General features: G+C 43.2%; 2 protein-coding genes across 6 annotated transcripts in view; one reads left to right on the forward strand and one right to left on the reverse strand.

Moving 5' to 3' along the window:
• Nucleotides 1-6245, forward strand: part of ck (unconventional myosin-VIIa ck) — a 63955-nt gene extending 57710 nt beyond the window's left edge. The window contains exons 20-27 of the mRNA XM_011140946.3: nt 644-1040; nt 3311-3493; nt 3587-3788; nt 4243-4371; nt 4452-4548; nt 4621-4718; nt 4903-5072; nt 5771-6245. Of these exons, the coding sequence (XP_011139248.1) occupies nt 644-1040; nt 3311-3493; nt 3587-3788; nt 4243-4371; nt 4452-4548; nt 4621-4718; nt 4903-5072; nt 5771-5977 (1483 nt within the window). The 3' untranslated portion in view covers nt 5978-6245. The remainder of the gene's footprint in view (nt 1-643; nt 1041-3310; nt 3494-3586; nt 3789-4242; nt 4372-4451; nt 4549-4620; nt 4719-4902; nt 5073-5770) is intronic.
• Nucleotides 6246-7811: 1566 nt separating this feature from the next.
• Su(H) (recombining binding protein suppressor of hairless) lies at nt 7812-16290 on the reverse strand. Of its 5 annotated transcripts, none has more exons than XM_011140944.3 (3): nt 15471-16290; nt 14851-15062; nt 7812-13460 (listed from the first exon to the last, which is right to left on the reverse strand). In XM_011140944.3, exon 3 carries the CDS (start codon nt 13344-13346, stop codon nt 11826-11828), a length of 1521 nt encoding a protein of 506 aa, XP_011139246.2. In that variant the 5' UTR covers nt 13347-13460; nt 14851-15062; nt 15471-16290; the 3' UTR covers nt 7812-11825. The 5 variants fall into 5 exon arrangements, with proteins under 5 accessions (XP_011139246.2, XP_011139245.2, XP_011139247.2 ...); XM_011140943.3 differs by having other exon boundaries at nt 15463-16290; XM_011140945.3 differs by lacking the exon at nt 14851-15062.
• Between the last annotated feature and the right edge of the window lie 6526 nt (nt 16291-22816).

Below are 22816 nucleotides of genomic sequence, written 5' to 3' on the forward strand. Positions count from 1 at the left end.
AATTTCACACGTTTGCTACCATTGTTTACTTGGAGAACTTTTATCACGGACCGCCTTGCATTTTTTATATACACTGAGAGAAAAAATATCTGAAAAATAAAAAATATTTATTTAGTGAATACCAACGATATATTTGCTTAAATATAAATATAAATATTTATTTAAATATAAATATAATGACATATTTACTTAAATTTCTTTTATTTAAATGAAGCAAACAATTGTTTTCATGAAAAGCTATAAATATTAAAAAAGAGAATGTATATATTTTTATATATATGTATATATTTTTTATTCGAAAACATTTTTTCCTAATGTAAAAATATGTGTGTGTTTAGTATAAATGAACATGTTATTAGTACATATCGAGTAAATATTTTTTAAGTAAAAATAAATAATAAAAAGTAAACTTATCGCTATTAGATATGATGCTGATAACGAACATGTGGAACATTGAAAACTTTGTATGAAGCTGCGTTTAACGTAAAAAGTTTAATCCAAAACATATATTCACCCTCTGAAGAAAACTTTAGAAATTCTTTGAAATAAATATAACCGTCTGAATGCAGTTACTTATGAAATAGCCGATAAAAAAGCTATGAGGACTGTGACGAAATGGATACTGCAATTGCGTTTATTTCAGGACACCGCCGAAGAGAACAATGTCCAAGACGTTGACCCTGACATCCGCGCGACGTGGTCACACGGACGAGCTCTGGCACCACTCGCGAGAGCCGATTAAGCAACCCCTGCTGAAGAAACTCGTGTCCAAGGAGGAGTTGGCAGAGGAGGCTTGCTTCGCCTTCAACGCCATTCTGAAATACATGGGCGACCTACCGACGAAGCGGCCGCGCATCGGCAACGAGTACACAGACTTGATTTTCGACGGGCCGTTGAAGAACGAGATCCTGCGGGATGAGATTTATTGTCAGATTATGAAGCAGCTCACAGATAATCGTAATAGATTGAGTGAAGAGCGAGGATGGGAACTGATGTGGCTCGCCACCGGGCTCTTCACCTGTAGCCAGAGCCTCTTAAAGGTACAAAAATATACCCGAAATATTTTTCATTGGACTTTATTCGCACTATTTTGCCAATTTTTCGATCAACGGTACCATCGAGATTTAGTAGATGCACTTTCTAAATCCCGAAGATATTAAATTATGAAATATATAAGATTACATCTGAGATAAAAAATCTCGCTCAAAATTGAGTCAAGGAAGAACGATTATATATGAATTTTTATACGGCCATGCATAATGTATAATTATATATATGGCTCATATACAAAATTTGACGAGATATAATTATATATATAATCATATATAATTAAATATGTCCATAGAAAAAATTGTTATTGAATAGAAAACGAAAAAAAGTAGTCTCATTCTTCCAAATTTTATATATAATTATTTTTTCTGAAACAGCATTTTTTCGACATAAGTATACAGGGTGTCCCATTTTAATGTCCCACCCCAAATAACTCTTCAGTATTGAAGTTTCAAGGAAAATGATCTGAATAAAAGTTCTAGGGATTTAAGTGAGCTACCTTATGATGACCTTGACTTTGACCTTGACCTCTATTTTCAAGGTCATTTGAAGGTCAACTTGCGTTTTTAAAATGGGAACCCTTATTTTTTATTACACTGTTTTTTCTACTAGTTAATTTGAACAACTTTTGTCTAAAACATTTTTTCATTTGTCTAGTACTTTTGAGATATTTGAGGAAAACTTGATAACTTTTTCAATATTTAACTTACGATATCTCGCTAATTATTTGTCGGAAGAAAAAGTGGTACTAGACTTTCTTGCTTTATTTAGTCTTGAGAATATATTGTTACAGCGCCCTGGTTTTCGTTAATTTGATGATTTTGAAATTTCCAAAAATCAGAAAGTTAACAAAAGTGAAAGCACTATTGTAATAATATATTCTTGAGACTAAATAAAGCAAGAAAGTCTAGTACCACTTTTTCTTCCGACAATAGTTAGCGACGATAATTAGCGAGATATCGTAAGTTAAATATTGAAAAAGTTATCAAGTTTTCCTCAAATATCTCAAAAAATATTAGACAAATAAAAAAATGTTTTAGACAAAAGTTGTTCAAATTAACTAGTAGAAAAAAACAGTATAATAAGAAATAAGGTATAAAAAGAAATAAAAAAGAATAAATAAAAAAAGAAGAAAAGAAATAAAAACAGTATAATAATAAATAAATAATTCCCATTTAAAAAACGCAAATTGAGCTTCAAATTACCTTGAAAATAAAGGTCAAGGTCAAAGTCAAGGTCATCATAAGGTAGCTAACTTAAATCCCTACAACTTTTATTCGGATCATTTTCCTTGAAACTTCAATATTGAAGCATTATTTGGGGTGGGACATTAAAATGGGACACCCTGTATATAATTATATATCATTATATTCATATTATATATTATATATATAGCTATATATATAGACAAAATTTATATATAATTTATATATTATATAAGTTTACATAATTATATACAGGATGTCCGGGATCTTTTGGAAAAGAAAAATTGTAAAGATTAATTAGATCAAACTGAGAAGAACAAGTCAAATATCATTTTGCAAAAATCGCAATAGTTATTAAGTTATTAATGATTGACCACATCTAGAGGCTCTTTTAATTAATAACTTGAAAATTTGCGTATTTATTTGCAAAATGGTAAAAGATTTTTTTGTTTAGAATGACCTAATGTACAATTATATGATGGCTATTGTCTCTAGTGATGGATATGAATATATAGAATCTTGAACCTGTCGCTATGCAGATCTTTCTGAACAAAAAATCTTTTACCATTTTGCAAATAAATACAGATAAATAAATTCTCAAGTTATCAATTAAAAGAACCTGAATATGATCATTTTCAATCATTAATAACTTAATAACTATTTTTGCAAAATGGTATTCGACTTTTCTCCTTAGTTTGATCTGATTAATCTTCACAATTTTTTCAAAAGATTCTAAACACTTTGTATAATAATTTTCTCTCAAATAGTCACAAAATTTATTTGAAGCGATAATAAAAATACTGCCGCTAGGAATCGTAAGAGTGAATTAAAGATTTAACATTGAATAGATCTTAACCCATACGAGTGAATTTAACTTCAGTGTTGGTGAAATACATCAGATTCAGCTTCCAATCTCGAACAAAAATACTCACTTTATGATTCAGAGTGGAAGGACCTGCTTTATGTGAATGAAAAGTCACTCGACTCATTTCATGAGTGTGAATCTTACTCGATGAAATTTGCAGCGTACTTAACTTCTCTACCCATTATTTCAGGAATTGACGCTATTCCTACGTACAAGACGTCATCCTATCTCGCAAGATTCTCTACAAAGACTGCAGAAGACCCTGCGTAACGGTCAGCGAAAGTACCCGCCGCATCAGGTGGAGGTGGAAGCTATCCAGCACAAAACCACGCAAATATTTCACAAGGTTTACTTCCCGGACGACACAGATGAGGTACCAGTCATATGTTCGATATTTTTTACCAACATTTCCTCCGGCAATTGTCACCGCTTTATTCGACGAGTTACGTAATAATCTGATTTGTAGGCGTTTGAAGTTGACTCGTCCACTAGGGCGAAGGACTTTTGCCAGAACATCGCGCAAAGACTCAACTTGCGGTCTGCTGAGGGCTTCAGTTTGTTCGTCAAGATCGCCGATAAAGTCATTTCCGTGCCGGAGGGCGATTTCTTCTTCGATTTCGTGCGACACCTCACCGACTGGATCAGAAAAGCTAGGCCTTCGCGAGACGGTATGTGTCAGCAAACGTAGCTTAGAGCTGTATTGGTAGTCGTTACTTGAAACTTGTGAGATATTGAGATTCGAATTTAGATTTATATATTTTTCAATTGAAGTGTGCTTATTAACATAATATCACATGATTCGACTGAGAAAGCTAGACCGGACTCTAAATTCAAATTTGAGCATTTCATGTGGGACAACTATTAATTATCAATACAGATCTTGGACGTATGTATTTGTAGTCGTCGGTTGAAATTTGTCTGAGTTTTTTTAGTAAACAATCATCTGATAATGTAACATTACATTTATATCGCGATTCAATTGAAGATTGTTCTTGGAAAATCTAACTCTGAAAAATCAGATTTGAGTGTCTCACATGAGGCAGATTTCAAGTAACGGTTATAAGTGCCGATTTAATTAACGCAAATCGCTATGTGCATCTTCTTATTGGTGAATCGATCCAGGAATATCGCCGCAATTCACGTATCAAGTCTTCTTCATGAAGAAGCTCTGGACCAATACAGTTCCCGGCAAAGACAGAAACGCCGACTTGATCTTCCATTTCCACCAAGAACTTCCCAAATTGCTAAGAGGTACGTGACGATACATATTCAAAATGTAACGTAGGATTGTAAAAACTGCGCCTCCCACTGCTATCTTATTGAATGTGTAGGTTACCATAAATGCACGAAAGAGGAAGCGTCGAGACTTGCAGCTTTGGTATACAGGGTGCGATTCGGCGAGAGCAAGCAGGAGCTACAAGCCATCCCGTGAGTGTATTTCCAACGTGTTATCTAGCTTCTGATTTTTGCACAGTTAAACATCGCCTATTCCAATTGCAGGCAAATGCTGAGAGAACTCATCCCGGGCGACCTGATCAAAATACAAAGCGCCAACGACTGGAAGAGATCCATAATCGCTTCTTATAATCAAGATGCTGGTAAGTACGAGCAGAGCTCGACGAAGAGTTTATGCGCAAAAAAAGAACTTTGGGAAACTCAAAAAATAGACTCGATTTTTTTACAAATGTTTCCTCTCTCTCTCTCTCTCTCTCTCTCTCTCTCTATCTCTCTCTCTATCTCTTTCTCTCTCTCTCTCTCTCTCTCTCTCTCTCTCGCTCTCAGGCATGAGTCCAGAGGACGCGAAAATTACATTCCTGAAGATCGTGTACCGATGGCCAACATTCGGCTCCGCGTTCTTCGAGGTGAAGCAAAGCACAGAACCGAATTATCCCGAACTACTGCTGATCGCCATCAACAAACACGGGGTGAGCCTCATACACCCTCAGTCAAAGGTAAGAGTTAACGAAATTACAACGATTATACACGCAGAAAAATACATGGTGCATTCGAATGAGTGTTACTTGTTTCGAGTATTTCATAAATAAGCAACACAAATCATCAGCATTAAATTTATCTTCTGAGTCTCAGTAAGATTAATCAAGAATACTTAAGTTGAAACGAAAATTCTGTTTGTTTCTTAAGGTTGTCTCTAAGGATTGTCTCATTTTAATTTATCCACTCAAATATCTCGAAAAATATAAAAGATACGGAAAAAATGTTTCAGATAAAAGCTGCTCGGTTTAAAGAGGGACATAAGACGACGGTATTATTTTGTTTGTAGATGGCGCCAGCTTCGAGATATTCGCCGACCATTACTTTTCTTAAATGGAAAGCTCAATTTTTTATCGTATCTTCTTCCACCAATTATTTTAAACAACTTTTGTCTGAAACATTTTTTTACTTGCCTAATATTTTTTTGGATATTTAAAGAAAACCTTTTCAATATTTAGCTTACAATATCTCTGCAACTATTTGTCGGAAGAAAAAATAGTACTAGACTTTTTTATTCTATTTAGTTGCAAGAATATACTGCTACAATAGCGCCCTGACTTTTGTTAACTTGATGATTTTGAAATGTCCAAGTACTGTTTATTTTATTCCAACGAACTAGCCGCTAACTCACGGGGTCGTTTCTTTCTTTCTTCTTCAGGATATACTAATAACTCATCCCTTCACGAGAATATCCAACTGGTCGTCCGGCAACACCTACTTCCACATGACGATAGGGAACCTCGTGCGCGGCTCGAAACTCCTCTGCGAAACCTCGCTGGGCTACAAAATGGACGACCTGCTGACCTCTTACATTTCGCTGATGCTCACGAATATGAACAAGCAACGCACGATACGAATCAAATGAGCGAGAACGACGACCCACGAGTCCCCGCGACCGAACGCCAGTAAACATTCCACTACGAGGTGCTAATGTTGAGCGTGTGTGCCGTATGATTCTTCTCTCATAATCCTTCTTCCTCACAGGTGCGCACGCTTGTATAAGTTAATTCAATAAGAATTATCCGCTACGCATAATACACCAGACCATGTCCGCAAGTCGCAGATATCGCGCGTCTCTCGGGAGAAAAATGATTTTAACGTTATATTTTTCATGTACTTCTCTCTCTCTCTCTCTCTCTCTCTCTCTCTCTCTCTCTCTCTCTCTCTCTCTCTCTCTCTCTCTCTCTCTCTCTCTCTCTCTCTCTCTCTCTCTCTCCCCCCCCTTTCTCTTTCTCATATACGCATCACATACACGCCGTTCATTTTTATATTATACACGACGTAAATTCCACACGCGGATGTACGTTCAGTTTCGTCACACAATGTGCTACTCTAATTTATACCCTCCTTCCCCTCTTCCTCCCCCGTGAAAACTTGTCGGAGAAACCGTCCACTTTCTATCACTCTCATGTCCGCCCGTTAATTTATGGTTCATTGATCATTGTTATAAGGGGAACAGCAATCTTTATGTACACAAGTTGTTAGCCGAACGATTTGTACATGATCTACTTACGTTTAAGACTTTCTCTCTCTCTCTCTCTCTCTCTTTCTCTCTCCCTCCCTCCCTCCCTGCCTTTCGTTCTTTTTCCACGCGCAGTACTCTCTGTAAAATATATCACTATTCCGTCGCAATCTCTCTTTCTGAATATCTGAAACACCGACGGACCTTGCGCTCAGGCTTGCGCTACTGCTTCGCGAAGTGATCGCGCGGAATATCCTCCCTGTCTCTCTCTCTCTCTCTCTCTTTCTCTTTTCCTCGCGAATTAACGCGGATTAACACGGGCATAATTAGCAACGGCTACGCATAATTCTTATTCGAGTGTAACGAAAAGGAATTCCTCCGCTACGAAAAGAGCGGCTAGGAACTGCCAGACTTTCTCCGTCCAATGAGGTGCAAGAGTTGCGCGACAAGTTCGGGGACCAGCCGCGAAAACTTCATGTGGCAAATTCGAGAACCAGCCGCGAAAATTCGCGTAACGACGAATACGGGTACACGGGATAACGCACGGTGTGCGTCCGCTGGAAAAGAAGATTCTCCCCAGTGTCTCTCTCTCTCTCTCTGTCTTTCTCTCTCTCTCTCTGCCTTACTGTACTTACTAATATAGCAATAGTTTCGAAATAAACGGCTCGTGTAAGAATGTAATTACTATTAAACCGCTTTTATAATTGTGAATAAAGACGACCACGTTCTTCACGCGCAAAAAGTACGAGCGTTATAATCGTGGGTAAATTCCCATGGTATGTATACTGGCACCTCTCCCTCGCCCCCGCCGCTCCCCTTGTTTCCGAGATCTCTTCGGGAAGACATTCCCAAGGTGATCGTATCGCACTTCCTCTTGGAAAAGATGACGGTGTTCGATTATCTCTCGTACAAAGGAAGGAAGAGAGGGTCGAACTGCAAAGTGCTGATGGCTGAAGGCGGTGGGTTCGTTTAAAAGAGCAAAAATCCACGAACGGCTCTCTCGGCGACTCGCTTGCACGTCTACTTACGCTCTAAGATTTATTTAAAAAATGGAAAGTATATATATATATAAAATATATCGCAACAATCCGCTTCTTCTCTTCGCCGTCCTCCGCGTCGAGAAGAAGCCGCGCAATCGCCGATGATTGCTGGCGTCTTGCGCTCGCCTGCGAATTCTCACGTCTTCTCGGGATTGGGAAATCGAGCGGGGATACGTATATCGGCAGCAAGGACTGTGTAATATAAACTTTCGGTTTATTCTAAATCATATAGAGGCATAAAAATTCATATCTATATATGCATCGTCATTGTACGTCTCGGTGTAACTACAATAAAGCGTATATATGTGTGTATATTTATATATATATATATATATATGTATATTAATTTTCAACGTGTCCGAGTCACAGAGAAGTTCTAAGAACACCCCGGATTGTACGGAGATTCCCAGAAGCCGTTTTCTTTATTTCTTTTTTCGTTCAAACTCAAACAGCACAGCGCGTAAGGCTCCCGCAGCTCGCAGCGGCCATATTGGGTAGCGACGTCAGAGGCGACGAAGGACCTGCCGAGAGAGTTCTCGCGCGCCTTGCCAAGTAAAAAGGTATTTGTACGAAAGAATACCTCGGGAGTCAATCAATGACCACAAAGTGACTAACGTGAAACCTAGTCATGCGCATGCGCGATCATTCCGTATGATCAATCTCGTATTGCAGTCGTTTCACGGCTGCTGGTTGACTTTCGAGGAGGAAACAGGAGTATGTTCCAGCGGTCCGCGCAAAATCTTTTCACTTGGAAATGGCATGCGAGAAATTTGTGTACGCGTTTTCTCGCTGCTGACGTCATCGATCACGAGTCTCGCGGCGAAGGACCAGGAGCCTAAAGTTCTCGGGAGGAGTCCTCGTGTACGGTATAATTTTTAAATTAAATCACGCGCGCACACCGTCGGCACGAAAGTGAGTCGCGGCGATTTCTGGATTTCCGCTGAGGATTGGGAAAAATGCGCCGTCATAATTGTCTAGATTCGACTCCTGCGTCTCGCTGGAGTCACGTTACACGTTTTACCTGGTTACGGTGCGGTCGAAGGAGAACTAATCTCACGCAAGGTGCTTCAGGATGGTATGTCCGTAACGCAACTGTTACCGAGACGGAATATGTTGAACGTACGTAAGATTAAATGAATAAAAAAACAGGCTCCTCGATGTACAATCAAAAAAGAAAAAGAATTAAAATCAAGCCCATAAGAGCCAGCACAAGATGCTGGCTGCGAAGAGGTCCGCTCAGCTTAGCGTCTCGATTGAGATGAAAAAGAGAGAGACGAATGTCTCGGTCGACGTCAACGACGGTCGAATACGTTCATGACTCTTCAGTGGTTTAAATATGCGCGTTAATTTAGCAAGATAAAAGAAATTTTACTCTATCTTCTGCATTTCCTGTAACTAAATCAATATCTACATCTGTAGCACTGAAGCGGATCAAAAACGTCGACCACAACAGTGTCCTTTTTTTTTTTATTTTAGTATAGTAACTTACAAGAGAAAACAGGGAACTCGGAAATTCAAAAAATTATGAAACTTTGTGTGAAAATAAAGTAGTTCGTTCGTAATGCAAAACTATTTTTTGTTCGTGCGAAATTTCAGTCTGAAGGGGTGAAACCACCCTTCGAAAAAGAAAATTCATTTTTAGCGTGTATCTTTTAAGATACGAGACAAAAATGATTTATATGAAAGTTGCGGTGTATTTCATACTCCTTGCAACTGTGTATTCAGATATTGCAAAATTGAAAAATTTTTCAAAACCCCCTCCGCCCTCCCCCAATTTTGCAAAATGTGAACACACAATCGCAAAGAGTATGAAATACACTGCAATTTTCACACAAACCATTTCTGCATATGCCTTGTATTTTAAAAGATACGCTAAAGATGAAAATGGTTTTTTCTTCTTGGAAGGGTGGTTTCACCCCTCAGATTGGAATTCCGCACGAACAAAAAATACTTTTGCGTTACGGATGAGCTGCTTTACCTCCACACAAAGTTTCATAATTTTTTGAAACAGGTTCCTTACTTTTCCTTCTTAGCAAGTAAAACTTTTCGCAGCCGACATCTCCTCTACGCTGGCTCTCGCAGGCCTGATTTGAATCTTTCATTTCTGCGTAAAACCGCAATTCTCCGATGAGTGCTGTGCGTAGACACCGACAGAGAGATACGCATGCTATATGTATAGCTCTATATATGTATAATATATACACAAAATAACACATACATCTATTATACCAAAGAAAAAATAAGAAACATCCGTACACGCCATTTCGAAACCGGGTCTCACGTGACTGACAATATATATCAATGGGTGCGTTCAACGGAGAAAACCGCTCAGTGAGCGATTAGTGACTATTGGTCCTTACTGTTAGATCCTTACCTTACATTCAGACCAATAACGTTGACGAATTACTCAACAGTTGCGCAACTGTTGATGTCGTGAACGCATCCATTGTCTTTCTCTTTCGCTCGCCCCCTCCCCCTCTCTCTCTCTTTCCGATATTATATATATATTATGAGAAGAGAAATGAGAAATGTACACGAATTCTACTGACTTACAAGCCACGGTCTGGCCACGATTTCACGATCAGCACCAATTCGCGCGATACACATGCACTCTCTCTCTCTCTCTCTCTCTCTCTCTCTCTCTCTCTCTCTTACTCGAAGGATGCATCGGTATGCATCGTCCCTGTGCATCTCCTAATAAATAATGAAAAGTCCGTCGGCGCGTTGCGCGTGTGCGAATTTACAAATGTACCAAATGTTGAGCACGTCGCACGCGCGCGCGCGGCTTCAAAAATACACGGCGTACTTCGTCCCCCGCCCCCCCTCACCCCCCTTTGTACACGATGAGCCTTTCACACACATACACATACATTGACACACACATACATACGCTCCATCAGAGCCAGCGCTCGTACTTCGATACAGTTTTCCCGACAATTTCTCTCCTTGACAAGGTAATCCTCCTCCTCCTCCTCCTCCTTCTCCTTCTCCTCCTCTCTCTCTCTCTCCTTTTGTACTTGGCGGGACGAGGAGGTTCCCGAAGAACCGCCCGCGCCGGCGCGCTTCCCAAAAAGAGAAACAGGCGAAACAGGAATTCGCATTATGATACTCCCTCCAGTCGGGGCGACGACAAGGCGATTTCACGACGCTATTTCGAGAGTCCGCTGTACCGCGTTCCGAGCGTGGTGCGATTTCTTTCCTCCTCCCTCGTACCAGACATTAGTGTTAAAAGCACAACCATCGTCGTCGGTGACCGATATGCAAACGTATACGCTAAGAGACGCTGTGTTACTTCCCGTTTACAATGATACGCCAAGTATGCGCACGCTCGTCCCTAACTATACACTCCTTCGCGATAGTCCGTCTTACACTTTTGATCCTCCTCTTCAAGACACCGCGAGATGTGACGTTCAAACTCCAAGGAAAGGTGTACGTGAATGAAACGATCAACCCTTGCAATCCGTAGCTGCGCGGCGGGGATTCTTTTTGCCAATCCACCCTTTCGCTTCAAGCTCTAAAGACTGATCAACCAAAAACCGTCAGGGTTGTGGCTGGTCTCGTTTAAAAAGGGGTTTCAAGACAGTTCAAACGCGACTTAATTTTGATATGCCCGATGAGAGGATTGAATACCTGGGAATTTTTTAAAACAAAGACCCATCTACTCAAAAAGAGGAAATACATTGAAATCGTCGCGGAAGTCGCGAACGAGATCAGATCCGACGGATGATGTCGCGCGCACTCCTCTGAAGAATTCTACCGTCAAACTTCGCGTACTTGCAATTGCCTACACGCAGCCTCGCGTTTTCAAGCCGTTAAGACCTACAGTCGCTATATAAATTATTATCTCTGTAAACCTCCGTGTATCAACAACTTATGTGTCTAGCCTACGATTCAGCGCGCGCGCGCGCGTGTGCGATTCTCACGCGTCGGGTCGCACGACCGGACGCGAGCCGAGCGAAACGCTACGTCTTCGTATTGTCCAGGTTCCGCGGCGCGCTAGCGTTGATCTCGAGTAACAGGTCCTTTGTCACAAGGTACGCGCGATCGCCGTCGCTCTCACTGCCGCCGCCGTCGCTGTCGCCGTCGTCCTCGTCGTCGTCGTCGTCCTCCTCCTCGTCCAGGTCGGGACGACGCAGCGTGGACGAGGTCATTACATCGTCCGTAACACTACATCGTAGACTTTGGTTCACGTTATGATTATCTAGAAGACATCAGAGACCCGACTGCGGCGGTTGATGGGTGTTCCACGGCACGTCGGCGATCGCGGGCGGTATGCTCGCCTGGTTGTGCATGGCGCGCGGCGCGCGCATAATCTCGTCAGCGGGCGGACAGTGCGGCCGCGGGCCCGGCTCAGGCGTGTACGTAAAAGTGAGGCCGGTTGCGTAGATGATGCCGTCGTTGCGCACCAGAGAGACCGGCACCTGTGTCGGCTGTCGCACCCATAGCCACTCACCGCGAAACAGCGAGATGTCCGGCACGACGCAGAGCATGCTCTCCTGGCATCTGTACATGGTCTCGGCCTCGACGTCGCCGAACCACACCTGCAGGTTCGGCGTGAAGTTGTCGCCGGTGAGCTCGAGCATCGCCACGTCGCCGCCACCGTTCAGGTGTAGGCTGTGGACCAGCGGCACCGGCGTCACCGGCGATCGCACCGGTCCCATGCCCTCGAAGAACTGATACTCAGCTTTGTCGGTGCTGATGATCGTCCAGCAGGCGCCGTCGTTGATCATCTCCTTGTTGGCCTCCTTCGGGCAGGGCGTCGCCTGGAACTGAATGATGCGCTCTTGCGACAAGCACAGGTACATGTGGTCCGTGTCCTTCATGTAGAAGGCGCACTTGTGCAGCTGGGAAACCGGGTCGTCCGCCTCCAGACTGGCCATCTGCTTGTCCACCTTGCGGATCACCAGCCGTGGTAGCGCCATACCCGTGACGGAGCAGACTAGCTTCACCGTGCTGCCGTAGTGCACGTAACCGTCGCGCACTTGGAACTCTTCCGACTCGCTCTCGTTGTCGTCGAGCAGGTGGATCGTAAACGCGCCCCACTGCGTCGAGCTCGCATGGAAGTTGCCGTTCTCCACGTGAAGGTAACGCGTGCTCACCGTCTGCGAGCGTAGCCGATTGAAGAGCGCCACCTTCGTGCCGCTGGCGATGCACAGATCCGCGTTCTTCAAGGATTGCTTCTTCTTGGACGGCTTCGAGATCACCTTGATCCGCTTGCTGTGGAACACACCGATGTCGTGGCCGCTGCCGTAGAACATCTTCACGGAGAGCATGAAGTGCTTCCGCTTGTCCGAGTCCGAGATGTAGAGGGTCTTCGCCGCGCAGTACTGCTTGCCGTTGTTCAGGTCCAATTGCTGCATGTCCTGGTCGGAGTTGCCGATGCCGATGAACGCGCACAGCTGGGAACTCTGGTCGGTCTCGCCCTCGCGCAGCATCTGCTCCTGCCGCATCCTCCAACCGTCGCCGAACAGGTAGATACACGGCGGCGGGCAGAAGAATCGTTTCTCGTTGCCGTACGACTTCTGGGCGACCTTCGCATGCAGGATCACGATCACCATGTCGCTGCGGTCGCGCAGGTAACGTTCCATCGCCTCGCGCGTCAACCGCTGATCCTGATGGTCGGGCCTGTAGATGCCAGAGCCGAAGCGTGGGTAGACCGACATGACCGAGGTCGGCGAGGGCGGTGATTGCATGCCGTGCGCCATCGTGGGCAGGCCGAACTGGTGTGGCATATTTAAGTGAGTCCGAAATCGGCTCTTACTGAGGAGAGACGATGGGGCTGCCGCTGCGGCGCCGTTATACCTTCTTCATCTTCCAAGCGCGTCCGCTGCCTCCCGGTGCTCTACCTACACAAGTCGACACAAGTGTGTGATTTTAATCGCAAGCCGGCTTCTACAACGCTGTAATTTTTACATTGACGGAGCTTCGCGAACCAAGCGAGTTTTAAGTCGAGTGGGAGAGATCAGGGAGAAATTGAAGCACTTGTGCTTGTGTGATCAGCGATCGAGCTGGCGACAGGGGCAGATGCAAGGCCGGACAAGCTGGAATAGCTGTTATCACGTTGTTAAACGTGCGATAATGTATTCGCGTTAATGAGCAATCGCGATCGTACCGTTAGTCGCCGGGGCGATTAAAGCGTACGAAACTGCATACAAATGCCCGCTCCTTTGCCTGAAGCTTCAGCGTGAGAAAGACTTTTTGCTTTTTGCGGGGACGGGACGTAATTAACTCGAGATATCTTTCTTCAAATGAGCTACCAAGAATTGCTGGTCTTGGCACAGGAAAGAGGAAACGTTCGCGTATACACACACGCAGGCAGGCACGCACACACACGCACGCACGCCGTGAGAACCGAGCTGGGCTCATTTTTCCTGCATGAATTAAAGCGCTCCTGTTGTGTCCATTGTGGCTGCGCGCACGTAGATTTTATATTTATACGGGGAGAAACGCGAATAATAAAGCGCCGATGGCGCGATTTTCCGGCGCGATTTTTTGTGCAAACGCCGCGCTAATTGCAGCGAGCCGATATGTATAGCGTGAATTTGATCATTCCTGCGGCAGTTATCTATCTCGCGGAAATATCGTAATTCCTATTTATACACACTGACGTTTCTTTCATCTTTGAGAAACTTTGCAGATTTTGCAAGTTCCCTCCAACCAACGAGGATCTGACGTTTATGAGTCATGAGGGGGGTGTGTTCCTTCTTGAAGAACTTTTAAACTGGTGCAACAAGTTAGAATGAGAAAGAATATATTTGTTTCACCTCAACTTATCGCATTAACTCACAAGTCCTTCAAACAGGAACAGCCCAGAACTAAAACACTGACAGCATTTCAGCACACAATGCACACAGAATTGCAGATTTCAAAGATGCATGCTTCAATGCCATGCAATGACTGTATCTGCAGTGATCAACATGAAATGTACAAAACTATTAAATAGAAAATGGCACACACACGCTGAGGAAGCTGACAGCTCAACGATATCAGTGTGAGAGGGGGTGAAAATAAATGGCAGGGTATGCAACGCTTGAGGTATCCATCCTAAAGCATGCAGCGCCAAGTGGCAAGATCTTCCTCTCCACTGAAACCAAGCACAGGACAGAATTCCTGGCTGAATACTCCAGAAATAGAAGCGTAAGTGTGCGCATTATTCAGCAAGAAAAGCACATGACACACTGCTTCTATTCTAATGTTACACAAGAAAATGCACAACATGCAGAATTCTCAACGTACACTCCCACACGGACGCTGTGAGCTCGCTCGAATGTCATAACGTCGTCGCTCTCACACTCGCCGGATATATTCACATTCGTGTACAGATTTCTTGTCCACCAGCGAGCCGCTGCACATTGTCGACAATTTGAGAGGAGACAGGTGCACAGTCGAGACACGTCGAGGAAAACGGGAGAGGAGATGACTAACGCAACCTGGTGCGGTCAGCTCAGCTGTAAACAAAGCTTCGATATAACAAACAAAAGCCAAGGTACGCACAATAAACAACAACCGAGGCAACAGTAATGTCGCTCCAACGGCCTCCGCCAAGGAGAGCCAAGACAAGAGCCAAACGAGAGTAACTCGGCGGCTTCTCCGGTCGAACAGCACTCTCGCGTGTAACGTCGCGACGGCGAAGGCGCGGGAAGCGAGATGCGTCACGAAACGTCGTGAGAAACGCAGCAAGTGCGCTCGCTCGTCGGAGGCGGCCGGAGCGTCGCGAGACAATCGATTCGCCAAGCGAAGGCGAGCGACTCGAGAGCACGCTCTTGTTTATTTACTTCCCGGCGCGAGCGAGGAGGTTACGCGCGGCGCCGAGCGGCGTACAGGTTACGTTACGTGACGCACACTTACCTACTCACCGTCGGCGGTGCGCCGAGTGCGGCCGCGTGGCCGCGTGCATCCCGCAAGCGATCGATCATCCGGAGCAGCCGGGAAGTCCCGGCGATCGTTCACCGTCCGCTCGGTTCTGCCGCGCGTCCTCGTCGCCTCTGTTCTCTCCCTAATCCATTCAAAAAACACCTGTTCACTTTCCCAATTTTCCGGGCAGTCCTGCCAACGTCCGCGAGCGAACCGCCGTGGCGCCGGCGCGCATGCGCGCGCGCGCGCCCGCGACTTCGAATTCGATTCGTCTCGCGCGAAGCGCGAGATAACCTCGAAACCCGCGGCGGCCGACGAGACGAGGAGCGCTCTTATGCGGGCTGCGACAACGTAGATTATGAACGAACGCGGGTTTCCGATCGAGACTCGCGGACGAGGGATTCCTAAAACACGATCTAAAACACCTCCAACACGCGACGCGGTCGACGGACAACTAAGTTTGCAGCGACTCACGGCGACCGACGTGGAGTTATTACCGCCGCGTAAGTGGCCGCTCTATAGCTGGGGAGCAAGAGAGAGAGAGAGAGAGGAGAGAGGGGAGGAGAGTGAGAGAGAGAGAGACAGAGGAACGAGCAAGGAGGGGGACGCTCCGCGCTAGTTCATAGGCCCACGGTCCGCCGAAATGTTCAAAACAAATAGTGCTGCTGATGGAGATTTGCGGAAATCCGCGCGAAAGTCCCTCTCGCGAGTTTCGACTCCGAGGACACGCCGGTTCCGTCGGCGAAACGGTCACTTCTTTAACACAGTTTCCTTCGTCTTCTCGAAATCCTTGGATCCTGACGATCGTCTCCGCGAGGATCTCGAGACTCTCCTCGTGGCGGTCGGTTGAAGAGACCCGTGGGGATAGAAAAGCCTTATCTACGCGGAGGAGCTGGGAACGGACCCAGCCGGGGAGAAGCCGTGTGTCGCTTCCCGAATCGCGACCTGGGTACGAGAATAACTCAATTAACGGCTATCGCGAGCACTAACCGCTGGCGAGCGACGCGTCGATACACTTTCGAGGTTGTATTATTTGAGAAGTAGCTCGTGCGCTCTCTCGTTCTCCCTCGCTCGCTCGCTCGCTCGCTCGCTCTCTCTCTCTCTCTCTCTCTCTCTCTCTCTCTCTCTCTTTCTCTCTTTCCCCGCCTGACACCGTCTCTACCTGTCTTTCTCCCTTCCTCTTTCTCCCTTCCTCTCCCCCTAATCGCGATGACACTCTTTTTTTCTAATTCCGCGCGATACTTTCCGCGACAACACGGCGCCCGCGCGCGCCAACGGATACGTCACTGGCGCTCTGCAGATTCTATTGTTTTACTGTTGTACAATGGCCCGACCGACAGACCGCCGACCGACCCGAGCGCCCCCACCTCTCTCTCTCTCTGTCTTTTTCTCTGTCTCTCTCTTTCTCTCTCTTGCTCTCTCTTGCTCTTCTTCTCTCTTGCTCTTTCCCAGTCTCTCTGCCCCCACCTGGCGCGCGCTCGCCTTCGTTCCCCTCCCCCGGCCCTCGACGCGTCTCCATCGCACGATCTTCCCCCCTGCCCCGGCGGCGCCCCCATGGGCCGTGGAATTGCTGCCGCAAAAGGATGTTGGGGTTACCCTGGGGGGCGTGGGAAAAACCTGCTGTGGGAAAGAGTGGGTGGCCTCTACCTCACTCCACTTCTGCGGTGATGACGATACGATATATATGCCGCATCTATGAATGCGCGCGCGTGTGTGTGTATGCGTGCGCGCTCGCGCGTGTGTGATCTATATAGCAGGCGCGCACATATGCGACGCGTCGCGCGTATATCCGCGCGGAGCTCATCGCGTGATCCGCGAGAAGAGAGGTGCAGCCCGATGCTGCGTAATAACGCAGCGGCGGCGTGCGTGCGTCGTGTACGCACGAGGAGGAGGACGAGGGGCCGACGTCGTCGTCGTAGTCGACGGCGCGAGTCGAAGCGCGTCGGCGACGAGGTGCTTCGAAAATGACGCTCGCCTTCCGCCAAGCGACTTGGTGCGACCTTTCCTGCGGCTGGCGGTCGTTCGTAGAGCGATCGAGTCGAGGTCGGCCGCGAGCCGGTAGCGATCGAGCGCGCGCTGCCTTGCTCTCCCAGGACCTCCGGACCGGCGTGATCCTGCTCATGCGGCCGAGGAGATTCGAATGTCTCGCTGGCGCCTTGCGGCCGCTTTGTCGCGCTTTTTGCGGAATGACGGAAAGTGGGATTCCGCGAGAAGGCCGGGTGCAGAAGAGGTGCTGTTCCGGAAATCGGTCCCGGAGATTTTGGATTTATGATGCTCAATTTCGTCACCTTCGGTTAAACTTCCCTAGTAGCACATATTGTTGGGCCAATATTATAGCCAATGTAACTCCAATGTAAGTCAATATTGGTATAACAATGCTATGCAATATTGGCGATATATTGTAATTTAATAATGTCTAACCAATATTGGCTGTATATTGGGATACACTGGACCAATGTAACCCCAATTTATGTCACCGTAGCCAATGTAACACCAATGTAACGCCAATGAAGTGTGCTGCTAGGGTTAACTGCCGGTTATTCCGCCGGAATCGACCAATAGCATTTGTTTATTCTGATTAACAAGAAATGCGGTTGATCAATTCCATTGGAATGACGTTTCAGTTTAACCAAAGGTGAAGAAATTGTCGTCATTAGTCGTAAGGTTGGTAGGCCTTGAACCGACTTGGGTATTTGCTTCCGTAATTGACCAGCTGATCACGGCTTGGACGTGTCGTGTATTATTTCTGTTTACCAGCTTAGTTTCATTAATTTTGTAATGCTACGTAGAGAAATGGATAGATTTTTTATTATTTGTTATTTGGATAATTGGTTGGTTGATCAGTTACGCAGCGTATCGAAGTTGGCTTAAGGATTACCAACTTTATAACTGAAAACAAAATTTCCGAAACTAATTTCGGAATAAACCTATGATGCAGCTCAGAAAGGGCGCCTTCTCGATTCACTGATTTTCTACTTTGCGATGCTCCCCCTCCCCCTACCTCTATCCCACGGTTGACGTCATAGACTTGGCTACGCTCAGCTATGATATAGATAGAGCAAATTCGCCGAAGTGTCGGCGGTGACTGTTCGGTTAGCGCAGTGCTTGAGCGAACTTGGCAATATATCGAAAATCGAAGAGCGAAAGTCGCGCGGATATATTCGCTCCAGATTGCACAAGGTGTCGGAAAATTGCTCAAAATGCATTCGACTTGCGTTCTCGAGACGTTCTAAGCTGCGTTTTGTGCTGCGAATTATTTTAACTCCCCTAACCAATCAGCGGACAATATTTTTTTAATGTTTTTCAAATACTTATTTTACATTTTTTTACATTTCTTCCATTCATTGTACAAAAAATATTTATTCAACGTTCATTTTACATTAATTCTTCATTTAAAATAATAATTAGAAGAAAATATTTATTATTAATTAAATTATTAATTAAATTAAATTAAATTAAATTAAATTATTAATAAAATATTTATATAATATTAAAGTTTATTTAATGTTTGTTTAATATTTATTTTACATTAATAACTCGTTTAAAATTATTTAAAAAATTTTTAAGTTTTAAAAATGTTTTTTAAATGTTTTTTCTTTGATATTTTTGAAAACATTTTTTTAATGTTGTTTTTCTGGCTGGGTATATAGAAGGGTAACGGAAACTTACAGACAATAATATTTTTCAATAAGAACCTAACCGTGCTCGAGAGTTCCTTTTCGACAAGAACACCCTTAAAAGATGCTAAACGCAGTCGACGTCATTTTTCTCGTTATTTATTAATTATAACAGTAATTTTATCATTATTTATATATATCTGATAAAACGAATTATAATAAATGCTTCGTTCACTAAAATATTATGGATAAAAATCGCAGGATCTCATTTCTGCGCTCATACCAACATCGGGAGAAATAATTAAGGACGTTCGAGCCGACGTCTTTTTCAAGACGAAAACACGATTAGAGAAGGTTGAGATCTTTACTCGCTCTCCCTTTTCTTCCCTTGTGCGCCCGCCATCCTCCCTCACAATATCCCATCCGCGTCAGTTTTCGGTTCTCATCGCGGGTTCACGCTACAAGCGGAAGTGCGACGAAATGTGCCGCGCGCGTAAACACGCGACTTCTCGTCTTCCGCGGGTTCCGCGCTTTTTCGGCCCCGTCGGGCAATCGCGTGTCTCTCTCTCTCTCTCTCTCTCTCTCTCTCTCTCTCTCTCTCTCTCTCTCTCTCTCTCTCTCGTTGCCGGCCGCGTTCGACAGCGCGTCGAAAGTCGCCGAACGTAGCGAACGCGTCGACCGCGGACGAAGTTTTTAGCCGAAGTCCGGATCGTGATTCCCACGCTCGTCCTTTTTGCGGCGCGCGGCGCGAAGGGGGCGGAGGGGTGGCAGGCGCGAAGATACGCCGGCGCGCGCTCTGCGCCGCTCTGCGCGCGTGATCCCGATACGATCTGCTATTATAATTGTTGCACCCGCGAGTCCTAATTATTATATCGCGCTGCCTCGCGCGCCGTATAAACAAGACGGGGGACAACGACACGTAATTGGCCCCAACTTCGCGCATAATTAGCGCGCACCGCTCTCTTCGCCGCGCAACCGTCGAGCAACCAGCTGGAATGCCGTGCGCGAAAATCTTTGCGTTAATTCAGCTTCGGCTGCAACCCCTAACGATCTTACGAGCTGCGTGAGCGTGCGAATCTCGTTTCCTCCATTTTGCTTTTTCGTCGCATTCCCGAAATTCGACGTGCGCTGCGTTTCTCGATATTACAGTTCTTTTTTACAGTTCTCGAGAGGCAACCTCGGTGATGCAGCGAGGGAATCCCGAAGAATGGAAAGATGGAAATTATGAGAAATGGAAAAAAAAGAAATTATGAAAATAATCCATAAAAATCTTTCCTCAAGGCTCTTCCTTATTCTCGAAAATTTATGAAAAATATCGTATTCCCCACACAGCACGAAATATTACAGAAATATCATAGTTGGATTGCAATATACCAATAATATTGCATATTATAATACAATATTACGGAATATTACTGATATATTACGTTTATATATACAATGTTGAAATATTACTGTTCAAAAACCTTTCTTAAAAATTTGGTAAGATCGAATAATTAAATGAATCGCAAAATCATATTTTTTGAACACGATATAAATATCTCATATATATAACTATAACAAGTCTGTTTCGAGGCAATGCAAGGCGAATGTCAACTTTCTTGTTTACAGAAGTTTATTCATTCCTTTCCGAGCTCGGACGCAACAACATTGATTTATCAGAAGCAGAATTATTAAGGTTATTAGCGTAAGCTTTAGAAATAAGGTAAACATTTTGAAACCTTTTATCGATATTTCCACGAAGCGAGAGGCGAAAATAGTTAAATTAACGAAATTTCCTACGATGTGAGAAAAGATATTTATTCATCATTAAACATATCGAAATTTCCCACGAAGGGAAAAGGCTTGTTCTTACAAAATTGAGAATTCTTCATATACGAACTCCTACGATAGGAGGGGAGAAAGTTGCTCTTTAAAACTAAATTTATTTCATCAAATATAAAATTCCACTAATTTATTTCTATTTTACAGATTCTAAAGTTTTCTTTTTTAAAAATAAAAAACTAGACTTAGGCTAAGACGGAATCAAATTCATCCCCTAAAAGTTCATCCTAGTCTTCAAGAAATTACACTGCGAGACTTGACTTGAAAAACTTTTCTTATGAAGCTGAATCCGTCAACGAAAACAAGATTATACTAAGGATCTTTTTACTCTCCGATAGATATTTTCAAGACTTGGATATCAAATAAATATTAATTTTCTTTAACATTTTTTCTTTAAATAACTATACTTGTTTGTTTAAAAAACTTTCCCTCTTATAAAGTTTATTGTTCTAACTTAAAGAATTAAAAGAACCAAGTTATCTAAAAAATGTGAACCAGATAGAATTAATTTTCAACAATTACGATAATAATATTGATATATTACGTTTATATATAACATTAAAATATTACAGTAATATTGTATTACAATATATCTCATCCCAAGCAGCAAGATGATGTCAAATGACGTTTTTGTTATGTCTTACAGACGTTAGAAACGTCATTGAGACGTCATTTAATGTCACTTGCTATTTTAAACGTTATACGTCGCATTAGAGTACGAATAAAATATTTCAGGGATAATACACTGTTTTGTAATAAGACAAATATATTTTTTATTAATATTATTCAAACATATATATACATATATAAACACTTTGCACTGCAATATACGTTTGAGTATTATTAATGAAAAATATATTCATAATATCACAAAATCATATTTAGGTACACATGCATATAATTAACTTTCACGGGATAAAATGTGATCAAAGTAAATTTATTATGCATATAGTTTTCGAGTGGATGCCATTGTATGCAATATTGGCAAGATAATACATTTATCGTGATACGGAATTTTACAAGCTTTTGCGCCTATATTTTGACAATGCTATGATTCTATAAATCTGTTTTGCCTTGCTACAACTATTCCAAAATGTTGTGATTTGCACGGTGTGTTTCTTGTAAAATAATATTAACAACAAAGATAACATTTCAAATCTAATATTAGATTAACTGATATAAAATTAACTCTTATAGAAGAAACACTCAAATATTGAATGTAAACACTCAATATTTAAGTGTTTCCTTTTTTCCGTAAGAGTAATCTATAACTTCACAATATTACGGTAATATTATTGTGACATACCATTACAATATTACTGTGATATATTATCATAATATTACTGTAGCGTATCACCATAATATTACCGTGATGCATTTCGGCGGACATATTAATATTACTGTGATATCACTGTAATAATGCAGTAATATTTCTACTATATTACATTATAATATTGCAATGGGGGAGCAACAAAATATTATTGTGATATTGTTGTGATATTACATGTTATGTGGAAATCTGTTCCCGAAGGATGAGGAAATCCATGGAAATGATAAGAGATGGAAAAAAAAGAAATTACGAATTTTTGAAAATAGTTCAGAAAAATTTTTTCTCGAGGCCCTTATTCTCAAAAATTTGTGAGAAATATCGTATACAATATTTCATCAGTGACGGGGCAACTTAATTGGCTGAGGATTGCGATATCTGGCATGACTTTCGTGAAATATCGCATGCGACATTTTTCAAAAATAATATATAAATAAATAAATAAACAATAAAAAAATAATAATAAATATATAAGTAATATATAATAAAATATATAAAAAATATAAAATAAAATATATAAATGTATAATAAAAATATATAAATAATATATATTAATCGCGCGCGGTCGCGCGACATTGTC

This window comes from Harpegnathos saltator, unplaced genomic scaffold, assembly GCF_003227715.2.
Source record: "Harpegnathos saltator strain DR-91 unplaced genomic scaffold, Hsal_v8.6 scaffold54, whole genome shotgun sequence".
Classification (NCBI taxonomy): Eukaryota; Metazoa; Arthropoda; class Insecta; order Hymenoptera; family Formicidae; genus Harpegnathos; species Harpegnathos saltator.